Source organism: Artemia franciscana, chromosome 14 (genome assembly GCF_032884065.1).
Source record: "Artemia franciscana chromosome 14, ASM3288406v1, whole genome shotgun sequence".
Lineage (NCBI taxonomy): Eukaryota > Metazoa > Arthropoda > Branchiopoda > Anostraca > Artemiidae > Artemia > Artemia franciscana.
Genome location: NC_088876.1, coordinates 7091101 through 7109965, shown reverse-complemented (window position 1 = coordinate 7109965; position 18865 = coordinate 7091101). Strand labels below are relative to the sequence as shown.

The following is an 18865-nucleotide window of genomic DNA, read 5'->3' as shown; positions in this document are numbered from 1 at the left end:
GGTAAATGTGATGAGGGATGAATGTTTTGCAAGATTTTAAAATTTTGGACAATTTCTCATGTTGACAGTAGAGTGCAGAAGTAAAATTTTGTAATTTTTTTTTCTTTGTTTCTGTTATGTTAGACAATGTTGAATATTCTAAAGTGAAGTTTCTTTTTTGTTTGGAATTGTGATGGCCCTAAGGCTTTAGTGCAATACAAATTACTAATGTTCATTCACTTTCTTTAAACAAACACAAGGTCTATGTCTCCTAGCTTTAACAAACTCAAATGTAATCTTAAGACCATGGATTTCAAAGTAGGTCAAATGAACTTCTGGTAAAAATGAGCAATTTATGAAACATCTAGATTAAAAAAAAGTCTTTTAGACAACAAAGAAGACAATTGAATAAAGAAAAGTACCTTATATCATAATTGTTGTGCACCCTTAAGATAGACATGAACAAAGCTTCAATTAAGATTCTGTTTTGTTTAAACAGACAGAAGGGACAAACCTCCAAGCTTTGACAAATACAATCTCACTTTGTGGCTCCTATCTTTTCAAAGGGGACTTTCTTTGGATTTTTTCTATCCAACTAAAACTGAAAAGGACAGCATGATATACAAGTGACCTTCCAATTACCCTACATAGCAAGAGAAAATCATTAAGTTAGGCTATGCTTTATCTCAATCCCCCTCCCAATGTGCAGAAATATGGCTCAAATTTCATATTTTCAATGCATTTAACCTCCTGTCACCTGTTTTTCTAGTTATTGTTTGTCACATTTGTTTAATTTACAGCTACATGGGATGAAGTTAGAGAGACAGATTGACAAAACAAATGGAAAATAGGAAATTTCAACAATACATTTTTATATTGGGAGGATTGAGGGGTAAAGTAGAGCAAAGTTGAATGTAAAATGTGTTACCAGCTATTATTCTAAAAATTAAGAAGCATGAATTTTTTTTTTATTATGTTTCTTTCTCTTCAGGTCCTTCTCTAGGGCTTTAACAAATCAAACATTCTATGCCCAGAAAAATTAGCAACAAGGTATAGTCTATATACAAAGGCTTATGTTATTTAACTATGAATATGGAATTTATATGGCAATCAGGAACTGGATACAGGCTAAAGCAAGTAAAAAAGAAAGAAAAAACTTCCCTAGTTAGCTCAGGAGACTTCTAATAGATTACTCTTCAGATAATTGCCTATGATACATAATTTAAATATTTACCCCTGTACAGTAGGGCATTAAAACAATCTATCACAATGTAAGATACAGTATATTTAGATATGATGCTGATTTACAAATTCCAGGATTCTTTGTTGTAGTTTTCATAATTTTGTTGATAAAGTTTTATATATTCATCATATTTTATTTTATATCATTAACATTAGCCAAACTAATCTTCTCAATAAAACTTGAATGTGGTGGCTATAATGCACAAGTACTGCAAAAATCTTACAACACATTATGTGTTATGGTAACTGTTCAGTGAGAAAAAAAATATTTTCCTAGTTTAGCTTAATTTGTTATATTTTTGTGCTTCTCAGAAATATTTTGTTAATTTTAGGCAGCTGTCCCCCCTCAAAAAATCTTAAACATTTGCTGGTTTATACTTAACTAGTATTCTACTGAAAACAAAAATTTAATATATATTTTGTATTGAAGAAATATAAAGCCCTTTGGATTTTTTTTTATTCAGATTAAGCAGTTTGCTATTTTCTTTTGTTAGGCTAAGCCTGTAATAGTGCTTTATTGTGAAGAGTCAAAATTTGTAGGGATTGCAAAGGCTAGCCTGAACAATATGTTATTACAAATTATTAGGTTAAACTTCTGTTTGGTAAAATTCTAGTTTAGATAAATTTGTATTATCTTGAAAAAGGTTTAGGTTAGGAAAATGAAACTTTTAGGGATGGGTCTAGAGACTAAACTATATCATGGAAAAGTATTTTGGAGCATCTAACTCTACTCTTTCTCTCTCTTAAAAATGTTTGCCTTAAATTACCTTAAATCACATTGTCTAATGAAATAAGGATTAAATCCTGTAGAATTGCTGGTTAGTGATGATGACAGTTGGAAATCTCAATATTTGGTCCACACCCTTAAAAATGCTTGTGTTATAAAAGTGAAACCCTTGCAAAATAAATCTTCTACTTAAATGACAAGAAAAAAGCATTTTTAGTGTCATAACTTTGCTCAATTTCAATTTATGAAGTTTCCAAGATTTGGAAACTTTCAGGATATACATTTCGCTATATTTAAATACAAAACACTGATATGGCTTAAAATTCTACTCAAATAACAAGAATTGCATTTTCAGAGCTAAAACCAGAGAAACAGAAACTGCTTGCTGAAAATTAAGGTAAGATGCTGTTTTACCAAAATTTTAATAGTTACAGACCAGTCCAGTATGCAAAATTCCCAGATTTAAAAACAGAAGAGGGTTATCACATAAGCTTAGCAATAGCTTCTCAGAGTATGTTTTTAGCTATGGATTAATCACTGAAAGTTTCATTCACCTAACATAACCCATTCAAAGATAGCAAAAAGTAGCTAAACTGGAATTTGACTGGAAACTTAATCTATAGCCTGGTAGGCTAGTAGAATTCCAAATCAAAACAAAAAGAAGTCAAACTAGAATTTTATCCTCTGTTTAGGGTAGCTCAACAAAGCTAAAGTCTTATCATTTAGGACTTTCAGATAATTTTGCTTTTACAGTATGAATACAACATTTTCCAATATATTACCTGAACAATTTAACCAAAGATTCCACTAATTCAGACCCTTCCTATCTCTTCAAATATACCAGAGAGTATGCTAGATCATTTTTCAATTCTCTCTGACCTCAAACTAATGTGAAATATGTCAAATCCGGAGGAAATTAAGCCAGTGCTAAATCATTTAATTATAATAGAATGACACTCTTAACACTATACGGATGTTTTATGTTTGAAATTTTTTGCCCAAACCGACAAGTAAAAAGAGTGTTTTCGCGAACCAGTTTTGTTTGAGCTCAACCATATGTAATTTTTTTCCGTTTTTGCGTTAAACATACAAGCTGGTTAAACCAAAGCTGTCATTGGTTAAACCAGCTGGTTGACGCGAAAAAAGGCCTTTAGTTTTTTCGTAGATTCTAATTTGCAGTTATCATTTTTCGTCGGCACTGACGTATTGACATTTTCGATCTTTGATTTTAGAAGCTATGGGAGGGAAAAAATTGGAGGAATTTCAGTGTCCAATTTGCTTGAATCTCCTCTTGGAGCCAGTGACAACCCCATGCAGGCATTCATTATGTCATTCTTGTTTCCTACCATCTATGCAGGTAGGTTGGAAGAGGTCAAAAATCAGGCTAGGACAGCTTGGAAAACTAGGATCTAGTTTTCCCTGTAATTTTGGGCCTAAAGATATTCCTGCTGGAATAACTCTGCTTAATTTTCTCTTATAGTACTAGATAAGTAACTCTGGCGATAACACCATAGCTATAGCCAATAGAGTATTTGACCATTTCATGGTCTAAGTTGATATGGTAAGCTAAGACTGGACCTACTCACATGATGGCAAGACAGCCAGCCTTATTGATTACACTACTACATATCAAAGACTGCAGGATGGATACTAGGTAGGTCTACTAGGATACTTGGGAGTGCTACTATCTTATAGGCTATTGCATGGATAGTGACATAAGGTGGTGTTGAACCTTGTGTAGAGAATCATGCTAGGAGTTTGACTTCATCAAAGTTTAGCTGCATCCCAGGTCAGCTTTGATTTCACATTTGTCTATTTATGGTTGTTGCCCTTTTTGAACAATTTATGAATCTTGTATTAGATGATTGTGCTTAAGAGACTTTTCCATAGAGCAAACAGCATAATAGTTATGATGCTCACACTGTTGACTTTTGGGGACTTGCAGTTTTTGGCTATGTCCCCTAGTTTCACCATAGAAAACTGAACTTAGACTTGCATATAGGCCTATAAGGAACCTGAGAGTCATGATGAAATCTCACTTTTTTCTTCTGTATACCAGCATTGTGAGTTTTAGAGATCTAAGACACTCTTCATAAAGCTAGTTTGTAGGCATGTATGAGCTTGGTGGCTAGGTACTGAACTTCATGAATGTTATTTATACTATAAATAAAGGTCACCATATTGTCTACAATTAATTTAATGCTGAAATAGGCCTATAGGAGAAATAATTACCTTCTAGAAGTTATGACATTAAAATACTTTAGGATAAGAATCTAAGAGCAGTTTCCTAGGAACAGTTGAATATTAATCTAGAGAGCCTAAAATTTGACAATGTAGAAGGTGGATAGAATAGTTTTAGAAATATAGCTAAGTTTGTGAAGTAGCAGATGATGTCTTTTAGAGGAAAGTTAGGAACTTGGCTAGAAATGTTATTCAAACTGTTTTAAACCCAACAAAAATAGGAGAGGCTTGTACAAGAAGTATTTGAGAGATAGACCATATAAAAATAAAAGGAACATAAAGATAGCATTAAAATATATATTTAGGAGGTATAAAGTAGAGGTGATAGATTAGATTGCTGGGTAATTTTTTTGTTTTTCCTATTATTGACTTACAAACAAACTGAACATACCATTTGATGCCCATTTTTAAGCTCTTTATGTGTATAATAATCACATCTATCACAAACCTAACCTGAATTTGCTTACATTTTGAATATCTGTAAATTTAAAAATAGCTTTGGATTAGAATCCCATGGGATATTTATCTATACCTTCTTCTATTGGCTTTCATATTTTCAATATTTTATCAAAAATGCATACTTTAATTGAACATTTGGCATCAAGAAAGAAAAATGCAGTATAATATAACAAAATTTATTTATCCAAATTAATCCTGGAAAATCAGTGCTTGTGGATTATAAAAGATTAATAATATGGATTTATACTTAAACAGTAAGTTTTAGACCAATGTTTTAAGCATTTTTATGGCACTTGGTATTAACCAAGTGACATATAGCAATCACAAATTCTGTTGGTCTGTCTGTCTGTTGGTCCTGGTTTTGCTACTTTAGGCACTTCCAGGTAAGCTAGGACAATGAAATTTGGCAAGCGTATCAGGGACCAGACCAGATTAAATTAGAAATAGTCGTTTTCCCAATTTGACCATCTGGGGGGGGGGAGTGGGGGGCTGGTTAATTTGGAAAAAATAAAAAAATGAAATATTTTTAACTTATGAGCAGGTGATGGGATCTTAATGAAATTTGATGTTTGGAATGATATTGTGTCTCAGAGCTCTTATTTTAAATCCCGACCGGATCTGATGACGTTGGGGGGAGTTGGAGGGGGAAACCTAAAATACAAAAAAAAAATTGAAGAAAAAACGGGTTTAATTTTTTATAAAGCAGTGACAACAAAATAAAATAAAAACTGCACTTTAGCTAACAAAAAATAAAAATACTCCCACTATTTCGGCCCCGCGTCTGGGAGCCTTTCTCAACAGAAAAAAAAAATAACAAAAAAGGAGAAAATTACAACAATTTAAGACTATTTTTAAGACATTATAAAAATGCCATGACAACTAAACCAACATAAAAATTATAAACAATCAAATATATAAGAAACAAAAAACTCACATTTTAAAACAAATACTCCTGCAACTGACTGTAACTTTAGAAAAACTGAAGTAATTGTTTATATTGGCACTTTCCTCTGCCACAATTGATCTATAAATGGGAATCTATTAAAAATGAAAATTATAAATACTTGCAACAATACAAAACTAGGTCACCCAACCCCAATCCAATCAAAATCTTACAGGTTAATGAAACACAATTATGAATTATAAATTGAACGGATTTTTTCATTTGCTATTTTAGCTGCCGTCTGTTGACTTCTTACAGCATTGACCATGCTTTGACCTCCATTTGCAAGGTTATTACTTGTTTCAGGACAATTATGCAAATCAATAATCATTGAAGTTTTTGACTGGTCTTTAATTAAACTATTATAAATTGAATTTATTTTAAATTCCCCTTCATCTCTATTGATACTAATACCACCATAGATAATCTTTTTTATTTCTATAATTTCTCTGAAGCTTTGTAAAAGTCCTACAGATTTAGCAACAATTTTTGTCTGATCAAATAAAATACTATGATGAGGAAAATTATACACGTGATCCGCTATAGCGGATTCAAAAGTATCAGGTTTTTTTTTGTCACTGCTTTATAAAAAATTAAACCCGTTTTTCCTTCAATTATTTTTTTTGTAAATGGAAAAGCAGTGTGGTCTAAGAAATTAGGAAACCTAAAATCTTGGAAAACACTTAGAGTGGAGGGATCGGGATGAAACTTGATGGGAAAAATAAGCACAAGTCCCAGATACATGATTGACATAATCGGAACAGATCTGCTCTATTTTGGGTAGTTGGGGGGGGGGGGGGTAATTCTTAAAAATTAGAAAAAATGAGGTATTTTTAACTTACAAACAGGTGATTGGATCACAATGAAATTTGATGTTTTGAAGGATATCGTATCTTAGAGCTCTTATTTTACATCCCGACCAGATCTGGTGACATTGGGGGGAGTTGGGAGGGGGAAATCTAAAACTTGGAAAACACTTAAAGTGGAGGGATTTGGATGAAACTTGGTGGGAAAAATAAACACAAGTCCTAGATACATGATTGACATAAACGGAACGGATCTGCTCTCTTTGGGGTAGTTGGGGGGGGGGGGGTTATTTCTGAAAAATTAAAAAAATGAGGTATTTTTAACTTACAAATGGGTGATTAGATCTCAATGAAATTTGATATTTAGAAGGATATCGTGGCTCAGAGCTCTTATTTTAAACCCGACTGGATCTGTTGACATTGGGGGGGAGTTGGGAGGGGGAAACCTAAAACTTGGAAAACACTTAGATTGGAGGGATCGGGATGAAACTTGGTGGAAAAAATAAGCACAAGTCCTAGACACATGATTGATATAACCGGAACGGATCCGCTCTCTTTGGGGTAGTTGGGGGAGGGGTTAATTCTGAAAAATTAGAAAAAATGAGGTATTTTTAACTTACAAACAGGCGATCGGATTTCAAACAAATTTGATATTTAGAAGGTTAGTGTGTCTCAAAGCTCTTATTTTAAATCCCGACCGGATCTGGTGACATTGGGGGAAGTTTGGGGTGGGGAACCTAAAATCATGGAAAACGCTTAGATTGGGGGGATTGGGATGAAACTTGGTGGGAAAAATAAGCAGAAGTCTTACATATGTAATTTACATAATTAGAACGGATCCCCTTTATTGGGGGGGGGGGTTAATTCTGAAAAATAAGAAAAACTGACATATTTTTAACTTATGAAGGAGTGATTGGATCTTCATGAAACTTCATATTTAGAAGGACCTCGCAACTCAGACCTCGTAACTCAGATCTCTTATTTTAAATCTCAACCGGATCAAGCGTAATTGGGGGGGGGGCAGTTGGGGGGACTGGAAATCTTAGAAAATACTTAAAGCAGTGAGATCAGGATGAAACTGGATGGGAAGATAGAAACCTGTCTAAGATATGTGACTGACATAACCAGACCAGATCTGCTCTCTTTGGTGGAATTGGGGGGGGGGGGTAATTTTGAAAATTGAGGTTTTTGTAACTTACGAAAGGGTGACCAGATCTTAATGAAATTTGATATTTAGAAGGATCTTGTGCTTTAAAGTTCTAATTTTAAGTTCCGACCAGATCCTGTGACGTTGGGGGGAGTTGGAGGGGGAAACCGGAATTCTTGGAAAACGTGAAAATTGGGGTATTTTTTATCTTACAAATAGATGATCGGATCTTAATGAAATTTGATTTTTAGAAGGAATTCATGTCTCAGAGCTCTTATTTCAAATCCCGACCAGATCTTTTGACATTGGGGGGAGTTGGAGGGGGAAATCTTGGAAAAACGCTTGGAGTGGAGGAATCCGGATGAAGCTTGGTGGATAGAATAAACAAATGTCCTTGATACGTGATTGACAGAATCGTACTGGATTCGCTCTCTTTGGGGGAGTTGGGGGAGGGGTTCAGTGATTTGGCGAGTTTGGTGCTTCTGGACGTGCTTGGATGATGAAAATTGGTAGGCGTGTCAGGTAGCTGCACAATTTGACTTAATAAAATCGTTTTCCCAGATTCGACCATCTGGGGGGCTAAAGGGAAAGGAAAAATTAGAAAAAAATAGGTATTTATAACTTACGAGTGGGTGATTGGATCTTTATGAATTTTGATATTTAGAAGGACATCGCGACTCAGAGCTCTTATTTTAAATCCTGACCAGCATTAAGCCTCTTATTTTCCTTTTTAAATCAATCTATTGATTCATAGAATTTTTTTAGAGCTCATACCATATGATCTCTTGGCTCTTAGCTCTTCTCGCCTTGTCATAAGTGCCATATGACCTATTTAGCTCTTGTTTTATATCCAAAAACTAGAAATATTTTGATTTTTTTCAAGAGCTTAAATTTGGATTTGCAATATAAGTGATTATTTTATTTACAAAGAACATAAAAAAGGTATCAAGTGGTATCTTCACTTTATTCATAAGTCAATAATATGAACAATGAAAATTTACTTAATACTGAAAATCTAGAAGATGCTGCCAGACACCATAACAGTAAAATTTTGTATTGCCATGTTAAAAAATTGAGAGGGAATAATCCATCTGGACCTGTCCCAGTTAAATATAGGAATAGAGCTATAATTAGTAATAAGGGACAATTTAAAGAGAGATGGCCAGAATATTTTTAAAATATGCTAAACAATGATAAGATTAGATAAAACAATATAGCAAAAAAAAAGTTTGTGACACTTGGGAAGTGAAGAAGATTATGTTTTAAGAGAGGAAGAGGACAGGTGCACTAATTAGGGAGAGAGGCAATTGGTCCCTCCCCTAGACTTGAAAGATGCCTTCTTATTTTTATTTAATATCTAAAATGTTGCTCTCTTTTCTTACTCCATGTCAGTTTATTATTCTCTAATTCATTCTTACTTAACTTATTGTCCCATTACTTGTCTAAATACTTTTAAATCTTATATTAAGCTCTTTCACATCTTCAAAATACAGCCTTTGATAAATTAAAAGCACTCTTTCCTTCCCCATCAGTACTCCTTGAAAAATCCCCTACTAAGAGTTTTTATATGTTTTTGGGATTATTGCCAGTTGATCTTGTCCTTTCTGTTCATTGCGTCCTTTTTAGACTTAAACAAACTAAATAATTATTACCATTTGCTCATTATTCAATTTTGTTTTGGCTAATTGCTTGTGTTCAGAAAAAGTATAGCTTAAGGCATTCATGAAACTTGCCTTGCCCTGGAGTGCATATTGAATGATCTAAATTTTCTCCAAAATATTCAACAATAAGGTTTTGTTGAAACTTTATTTTTTTTTTAATTTGGGCATTAATATTTATGATCCATGTCTTCTTTGGTGATCTTTTGGCTTCTTCAAACTGTTTATGGTAATACACCTGTTCAGCTTTCCTCTGCGGGAATGTTGAAGTGTTCAAGGTTTAAGGTTTTATTACTAACACCAAATTTAAACTCCCACAGGAATGCTTCCTCTGTGAGAATGTTGAAGTGTTCAAGGTTCTGTTACTAATACCATATTTATTCAACATATTAAATTCCCGACTGAGAGAAGACTTGACAGAGTTGGGAGCAAGACAAGTTTTTGTAGCTTTTGAATTTGGTACTAAATATATCATGATTATCAATATATTGCCTGAACAGTGTATTTTTGTGCTCAATATGGGTAAGTATTCCTTTTGTAATCCATGGCTGTTTTGGCTTTGCATACCCAACAGAGCACCTTTTCAAAAAGGGTAGGTAGAGTCAAGAGTAGATGACTATTTCTCTACAAACCAAGCAGCTATTGTATCTGAGTCTGTTTCTTCATAAACGAAATTCTAATTAGTACTAGCTAATGTTGCATGAAGCTTTTTTATAGCTAATGTTGCATGAAGCTTTTTTATAGCTCTATTGTCAATAGTCCTTCCTAATTTTGTATTCACGTTTACTGTACATAAAAATTCTACAAATAGGATAAAGTGATCCGATTCATCACTTCAGACAATTTAGCTTGAATGCACACTATAATTTGTAAAAGATTACCTATAACCAAAGCAGATTGCTTACTGATATGGGTCGGTATTCTTACTGTTGGGACCAAAGCTGTAGATACACAAGTGGTCCCCTTGTCAATACCCCTCGCCCCCTCGTCAATACCTCACTGTTTACGCTAAAGTTCTAATTTTGTTCCAATTCTTTAAGAATGACCCCTGAACCACAAAGGCCGTTTAATTAGAATAAATAGATCTTTTGGAATTACCAAAAATACTTTAGCGTAAAGAGCGAGGTATTGAGGAGGGGACGAGCCCCCTCATATACGTAATAGTTTGTGTTTGTTTTAAGTTTTAATATTGCTCCTTACTTTCAGTTGAAGTAGATCCACAGGCTGAGATCTTGAGGCTTAGGACTCCAAATTCACCAGTCCTAAGTCTATGTTGAAATATCTCATAAGTACTATATCTGATTATTTAAATTCAGCTGCTGTGTAAGATTATTCAACTTACTAATAAAACTCAAGACACTTGATCCCAGAGGCCAATGAAACAGGTATAGCAGCAGCTTCTCTTTACAAGAATTTGAATTTGATCAAGAATTCAAACTCCAATCTATAATTCAATCTATTGAATTATTGAATTCAATCTAGAATTGAATTGAATTATAGAACTCCAATCCAGAATTCAATCTATTTTTATAATAAATCATTCAAATCAGTGAGTTCACCAACATACAGATCCTGATTGATAAAAAGAGCATATCAACCTTTATAATGGGTAAGCCTGTTGTCTGTACCCAGATATACCAACTGAAGAACTCTTACTACCAATAAGAAATGTCTCACATAGTCCTAGAATTCAAATTTGACTATATAGAAAGAATGTGAATAGGGAATTAAAACTACTAAGCACTCTACAAAAATTCCAAAGCTCAGTTTGGGATTATTGTAGCTGATTAAATGGAGTGACTAGGTCATTATGTATATATTTGCTAGGAGGAAAGGTTGAATAAAAAGATCAGAATATTCATCACCAGTTAATCCCACCGATTTATTCTATCCAGCGCTGTTGACAACACTGACTATCTGAACATTTTTTATGGCATCTCTTGCAAGTGAGTATTTTTTTTCTCCGTACATTTGATGCTCTGTTTCCACATGGAAGTTATCATTTTTTCCACATATATTAAATGATTCTTCCTATCCAAATATGTTGATTGCACTAACTTGTGAAGAATTTTTTTTTCTGGCCTCATACACTACTTGATTTTTAAACATATACCTATTTTCAGGAAACTAGTTTAAACTGTCCAATTTGTCGTAAGAGGCTCGGGATTTGGTCACGTAGAGCATCAAAACAAAAATCACTACTTGACCAAAGTTTATGGGAGGAGATACTTGCCCTGTATCCTGAGCTGGTTGAAGAGAGGAGAAATGGAAAGCAAGTCATTCAAAGTAAGTGTATCCACTTAGTCAAAAGCACAGGATGGCTGGCCCCCAGCTCCTCATTGCGCTTTGTCGCTGAAGGGCCACGAAAAGGAGATCAGCACCGCCGGTTTGGACCTTAAGGGTCTAATGCTGTCATACTTATTTACTTACTTAGTTAGTCATTACCTATATTGGCCATCTTATTTTTGCTCTTTGATTTTTGCTAACCTTTGATGTCCAATTAGTCATTGTTTGTGTTTCCGATTTAGTATTAGTGAATTGCAAGGTTTGTTTTCCATTTTCTTTTTTTTTTTTCTTGGAAATTTGCTGAGACATTTCCTTATGGAACATATTGAAACTCTGCAGCAGTGGTGCGATGGCTGTAATGGAACATAGACCTATCAGAACTATATAAAACAAAAATTAAAACACCTCAGTAGAAAAAACTACTAGAACAAAGTTTGTGTTAAACATGTTTTGTTTGAACAATATGCTAGCATTTGAACAAATATAATGTGCTTCTATTTATGACACCCAAGTTTTCAATGGATTCTCTGAATAACCTAGGCAAAAAAATTCAAATTTAATTTAAAAAAAGCATTAAATTAAAGAATAATGGAACAAATTGTTCTTTTTTGCTATGGAATACTTTCCAAAAAAGAATATTTATGGCTAAATTATCTTTTTATTATTTTGGCTGATATAGATTTTATAGGATGTAAATTGGGACAACTTGAAAGGGTATTGTTCATTAGAGCCGCTGACATATGCCAGTAGCTTGAGTTTAACTGGGGATGGGCGTTTGCAGGCTTTACAATATTGTTAACTTTATTAATCCAAAAAATGCTCATGTTACTTTGTATATGGCAAGTGGCTTGGAAAATCTTTATTGGGATGGGCCTTTGTGACAATATTGCTAGCTTTGTGGATCCCAACGATATACACGTGGCTTGGGATGTTGTATATGGCTTTCAAAATCTATATGAAATGGGCCTTACAGGCTTTATACTATAATTACGGATCCCAACAATATCCATGTAGCTTGGGAAGTTCATCTGAAGATTGCCCTTGGCAGGCATTACAATGTTGTTAGCTTTATGAATCCAAATATCCACGTGGCTTGGGATGTGACATGTGACTTGGGGAGTATATCTGGGCATAAGCATTGGTAGGATTTACAATATTTTTAGCTTTATGAATACCAACAATATCGACGTGGCTTGGGAATTGTATCAGGGCATGGGTCTTGTAGGATTTACAATTTTGTTAGCTTTCTTGAAACTCAACAATGCTCCTGGGGCTTGGAATATGGCAAATGGCTTTAGAAGTCTATATAACGATGGGCCTTTGTAGACTTTGCAATACTGTTAGCTTTATGGATCCCAACAATATCCATCTGGCTTGGGAAGTATACCTAGGGATGGCCCTTAGCAGGTATTACAGTGCTATTATTGTTATGAATCCATCAATATCCGTGGGGCTTGGAATACGACCTGTGATTTAGGAAGTATATCCATGGGCGTTTGTAGGATTTACAATATTTTTAGCTTTATGAATCCCAACAATATTGATGTGGCTTGGGAAGTATATCTGGCCATGGGTCTTGTAGGCTTTGGAATATTGCTAGCTTTGTGAAACCCAACAATGCTCCTGGGGCTTTGGATCTGGCATATGGCTTTGAAAGTCTATATGAGGATGGGCCTTTACAGGCTTTGCAATACTGTTTGGTTTATGGATCCAATAATATCCATATGGCTTGGGAAGTTTATCTTGGGATGGCCCTTGGCCAGTATTACAATGTTATTAGCTTTATGAATCCAACAATGTCTACGTTTCTTGGGATGTGACGTGTGACTTGGGAAGTATATCTGGGCTTGGGTATTTGTAGGATGTGTAATATTTTTAGCTTTATGAATCCCAACAATATTGACGTGGCTTAGGATGCGACATGTGGCTTGGGAAGTATATCTGGGCATGGGTCTTCATAGGCTTGATAGTATTGTTAGCCCTATGAAAGGATGACACGTGGAAACGCTTTGGAAGTCTAAATGGGGATGGGCCTTTGCAGGCTTTACAATACTGTTAGCCTTTAATTTTATAAATCCATCAATATCCACGTGTCTTGGGATGATCTTATGAAACCCAAGAATATCCGTGTGGTTTTGGATGTGGCATATGGCTTTGGAAGTCTATATGAAGATGGGCTTTTGCAGGCCTTACAATACTGTTAGCCTTTACTTTATGAATCCATCAATATCCACGTGGCTTAGGATGCGACATGTGGCTTGGTAAGTATATCTAGGCATGGTTTGGGATATGATATATGGCTTTAAAGGACTTATAACGTCGTTATAGGTTTTATAACGAAAGGCAGGGGTATGTTTGATCCTTGGTATACGATTAGCTCGTATACCGCTCTTTTTGAGCTATCGCTCGTTTGGTAAGAATACCATACATTGTTTTTGGAGTTTGGGGTAGGTGGGGGCTAGAAATGGGCCATTTAATGTTCGTTTCTTATTTGTATTTCAGGTGAGCTCTTGTGGATCATTCATTATGCCAAGATTCCCAGTGTCTCTCAAAAGTGCAATTTAGAAACAACACGGGTACCCAGGATAAGAGACGCTGCTTGAAACTGATTTTCCAAATTATTTAATATACCTTGGGATCGGCTTAAGATATTGAATCGAAATTTTGAGGGAATGTTGGAAAAGGAGGAGACGATCGAGCACACTTTAAATTTTGACTCAGGAGGAGGCAGAGGTACATTGAAAGACACTATATGCGTCTCTTTCATCAACAAGCTGCAGTATGTTGTGATCAGCCCGGTAGATGGAGTTTAAATTTTTAGATGCTTTTGAGTAAAGCAAGGGGGATCGTGGAGCAAGGGAAATCAAGTCTAGCAAAGGGGTGACAGGCGTAAAAATTTTTGTATCCAATCCAGACAAAATTATATTTTTTGTTCAATAAGCTCCTATGATGCTTATAATTTATGCATAGTTAAGTATAAAGACAAATCAAAACACAATATGTGCTGCCATCTTGTCAAAATAGTGTATCTGCAGTAGTTCAGGAAGGGCTAAAGGTATTAAAATGAAACCTCGAGGAAATATTTAACAAAATCAAAAAAGACTCAAATACGATCTCAAATACGTAATAATTTCTGTTCGTGTTAAGTTTTACTGTCGCTCCTTACTTTTAACTCAAAAAACTAGTTTTTATATAGAATTTTCCTCAGTGAATCAATTTATTTTTAAGTGAAACACGCAATGCGAAAATGAATTAAATAATTTTATTTTTTAATTTAAAAATTTATTTAAAATAAAATTTTTAATATTTTATTTTTTAAATTTGTTTCTTATTATAAATTTTATGTTTATTTCTAATTCTACATAATTTATTTTTATTCTTATTGTATTTTCTATTTATTTTGACTTTTGTTTGTTTTATTTCCTCTTATTTTGTTTTCTTTTTATTTCCTATTGCAGCTTCTTTTACTGTCAGTCTGGACCTAGGCGGAATAAAAGATTGGTATGATGATGAAGTTAACCGTCAAAGAAAAGAGGAAGACGAGCTATTGAAACAGAGCGAACTCCTTGCTAAGTCCTTGCAGGTTTGTACCTAGTTTAAGGGAAAATTAAGTTTTTATCCTCCTTTACGGATTACATTAGTTTGAGAGAAAAATATGTCATAAGAGAGAAATGCTAAGATGCTAGGACATATTTTGGAGAACACGGATGAAGAATGACAGATTGCTGGGGATCGTTCGATTGTTCTTATAGGCCATCCATCTTGGGCCAAATGAAAAGCAGGTCGCCCTCAAATGGGGTCGGAAGATGTTGTAAGGAAGGGTTTGAAAGAAATTGAAACTGCCTTTGAAGAGGGTAAAAAGTAAATCTTTGACCAGATTGAGATGGAGAAGGAGCGCTTGCAGTTGTGCTGCCCCCATGCCGCTTGGTGCAGCAGTGAGTTGTTAGTAGTGGTAGCTAGAAAACCTCAAAAATATTAATTTGGTTGCAAAAATCTCTTAGCTATATATCGAAAGTTAAAGACCAGTTAAGGTCAGGGTCTGGTCCTTAGAATCGTAGATGTCCACCTAGAATGGCGACAGTAATCAATCCGTTAAAATATCAATTTTAACAAATCTACAGGCTATGCACGCCTCATAATGCTTTGTAAATCATAGCTTGCCCTGGGAATACACAAATTTTTGTTTTAAGTATATTTGTACACATAATCTACTGCAAGTAGAATCTCAGGAATTAAACAGTTCGTGGTAACGAGCTGTAGTAAGGAGCGACCCGGCTCAATAGTAAACGAAACTCTAAAAAACGGAATTTTGATGCTAAAAGATACATCAAAAGAATCGAATTTTCATGCTGATTCTAAATATATAAGTTTCATCAAATTTAGTCTTTGTCATCAAAAGTTACGAGCCTGAGAAAATTTGCCTTATTTTGGAAAATAGGGGAAACACCCCCTAAAAGTTATAGAATCTTAACGAAAATCACACCATCGCATTTGGCGTATCAAAGAACCCTACAGCAAATTTTTCAAGCTCCTATCTATAAAAATGTGAAATTTCGTATTTTTTGCAAGAAGACAAATCACGGGTGCGTGTTTATTTGTTTGTTTTTTTTAATTTTTTTTTTCAGGGGTCATCGTATCGACCAAGTGGTCCCAGAATGTTACAAGAGGGCTCATTCTAACGGAAATGAAAAGTTCTAGTGCCCTTTTTAAGTGACCAAAAAAATTGGAGGGAACCTAGACCCCCTCCCACGCTCATTTTTTCCCCAGAGTCAACGGATCAAAATTTTGAGATAGCCATTTTGTTCCGCATAGTCGAAAACCGTAATAACTATGTCTTTGGGAATGACTTACTCCCCCACAATCCCTGGGGGAGGGGCTGCAAGTTACAAACTTTGACCAGTGTTTACATATAGTAATGGTTATTGTGAAGTGTACAGACGTTTTCAGGGGGATTTTTTTGGTTTAGGGGTTGGGGTTGAGTGGAGGGGGCTATGTGGGAGGATCTTTCCTTGGAAGAATATATCATGGGGGAAGAAAAATTCAATGAAAAGGGCGCAGGATTTTCTAGCATTGCTATAAAAAAAAAAAAAACAATGAAAAAATAAACATGAAAACGTTTTTTCACTTAAAGTAAGGAGTAGCATTGAAACTTAAAACGAACAGAGATTATTACGCATATGAGAGGTTCTAAAAATACTTTAGCATAAAGAGCGAGGTATTTAGGTGGACATAAATACCTCACTCTTTATGATAAAGTATTTTTAGTAATTTCAACTATTTATTCTACGGCCTTTCTGATTCAGGGGTCATTCTTAAAGAATTGGGACAAAACTTACGATTTAGTGTAAAGAGCGGGGTATTAACGAGGGTACAAACCCTCTCGTATACATAATAAAAATATAAGAATATAAAAGTTTGTTACGTAAGTTAATTCTCAAGTTACGTGTATTTTTTACTAATAAAAACGTTCGTTAAAAATTAAAAGTTCTAGTTGCCTTTTTAAGTAACCGAAAAATTGGAGGGCAACTAGGCCTCCTTCCCCACCCCTTATTTCTCAAAATCGTTTGATCAAAACTAAGAGAAAGCCCTTTAGCCAAAAAAAGAATTAATATACAAATTTCATTGTAATAATTTATGTGCGGAGAGCCAAAATCAAACATGCAATAATTCAAAAACGTTCAGAACTTAAATAAAAAAAAACTAGTTTTTTTTAACTGAAAGTAAGGAGCGACATTAAAATTTAAAACGAACAGAAATTACTCCGTATATGAAATGGGTTGTCCCCTCCGCAATCCCTCGCTCTTTTCGCTAAAGTTTGACTCTGCCACAATTCTACTTTTTAAAACAATTAAAAGCTTTAGCGTAAAGAGCGAGGGATTGCGGAGGGGACAACCCATTTCATATACGGAGTAATTTTTGTTCGTTTTAAGTTTTAATGTCGCTCCTTACTTTCAGTTTAAAAAACTAGTTTTTTTTATTTAATTGCAAAAAGAAACTACATAGACATCATTTATTTATGTTCGTTATCAAATGGAAAGTACTTACATGTTCACCATTTGCTTGTAACTAACTGTAGATTTGAGATATGACATGCTGTATTGAAACGCGTGTTAATTAAGCAAAAGAAACGTCAATAGAAGACGGTAGTACTAGGAAAACCGTGGTTTACATGGTTTACCATGGCTTTAATCTCATATGGTTGGTTAAACTATTAGGGAGTGAAACTGAAGTCAAGGCCAAAAGAGCACTTAAAGATTAAGTTTTGGAAAAATCAGAGGCAATAATCATGGTTTGAGTAGTTAGCTGCAGTTTAGTAAAAAACATTCTAACCGGACAAAATAGCTTGAAACCCCTAAAAATGGTGTAGGATCGAAATAAAAATATACCATTTGAATTGCCTTGGCCGAAAACTCTGTACAGAAAACTTGGCTTGGACAACTAGGAAAATCTATTGGCTTAAAAACAAGGAAAATCTTTTTTGTTTTTGCTCGGGAAGCATCTTTTCCCGTTTTTTATGGCCCTTGATACCTACCAAGTGACGTATAGCGATCGCAAATTCTGTCGGTCTGTCTGTCTGTCCCGGTTTTGCTAGTTTAGGCACTTCCAGGTTAGCTAGGACGATGAAATTTGGCAGGCGTATCAAGAACCAGACCAGATTAAAATAGAAATTGTCTTTTCCCCGATTCGAACATCTGAGGGGGAGTGGGGGAACGGTTAAATTAGAAAAATTAGAAAAAATGAGGTATTTTTAACTTACAAACGGGTGGTCGGATCTTTATAAAATTTGATGTTTGGAAATATATCGTGTCTCAGAGCTCATATTTTAAATCCCCACCAGATCCGGTGACATTGCGAGGAGTTAGGGGGGAGACCTAAAATCTTGGAAAACGCTTAGAGTGGAGGGATCGAGATGAAACTTGGTGGGAAAAATAAGGACAAGTCCTAGATACGTGACTGACATAACCGGAACGGTCTCTTTGGGGGAGTTGGGGGGGGGGGGTAGGGTTAATTATGAAAATTAGAAAAAATGAGGTATTTTTAACTTACGAAGGAGACATTGGATCTTAATGAAATTTGATGTTTGGAAGAACATCGTGTCTCAGAGCTCTTATTTTAAATCCCCACCGGATCCGGTGACATTGGGGGAAGTTGGGGGAACTTAAAATCTTGAAAACGCTTAGAGTGGAGGGATCGGGATGAAACTTGGTGGGAAAAACAACCACAAGTCCTAGATACGTGATTCACATAACTGGAACGGATCCACTCTCTTTGGGGGAATGGGGGGGGGGTTGGGCTAATTCTGGAAAATTAGAAAAAATTAGGTATTTCTAACCTACGAAGGAGTAATCGGATCGCAATGAAACTTCAAATTTAAAA

The 18865-nt window shown here is 34.9% G+C and overlaps 1 protein-coding gene across 2 annotated transcripts in view; it reads left to right on the top strand.

The window, feature by feature from the left end:
- Positions 1 to 3131: 3131 nt before the first annotated feature.
- Positions 3132 to 18865, top strand: part of LOC136035252 (breast cancer type 1 susceptibility protein homolog) — a 36779-nt gene continuing 21045 nt past the window's right edge. Inside the window, exons 1-3 of one of the 2 annotated variants that reach the window (XM_065716921.1) lie at positions 3132 to 3305; positions 11326 to 11488; positions 14947 to 15071. In XM_065716921.1, coding sequence (XP_065572993.1) covers positions 3186 to 3305; positions 11326 to 11488; positions 14947 to 15071 — 408 coding nt within the window. In that variant the 5' untranslated portion in view covers positions 3132 to 3185. The remainder of the gene's footprint in view (positions 3306 to 11325; positions 11489 to 14946; positions 15072 to 18865) is intronic. The other variant, XM_065716922.1, reaches the window with a different exon arrangement.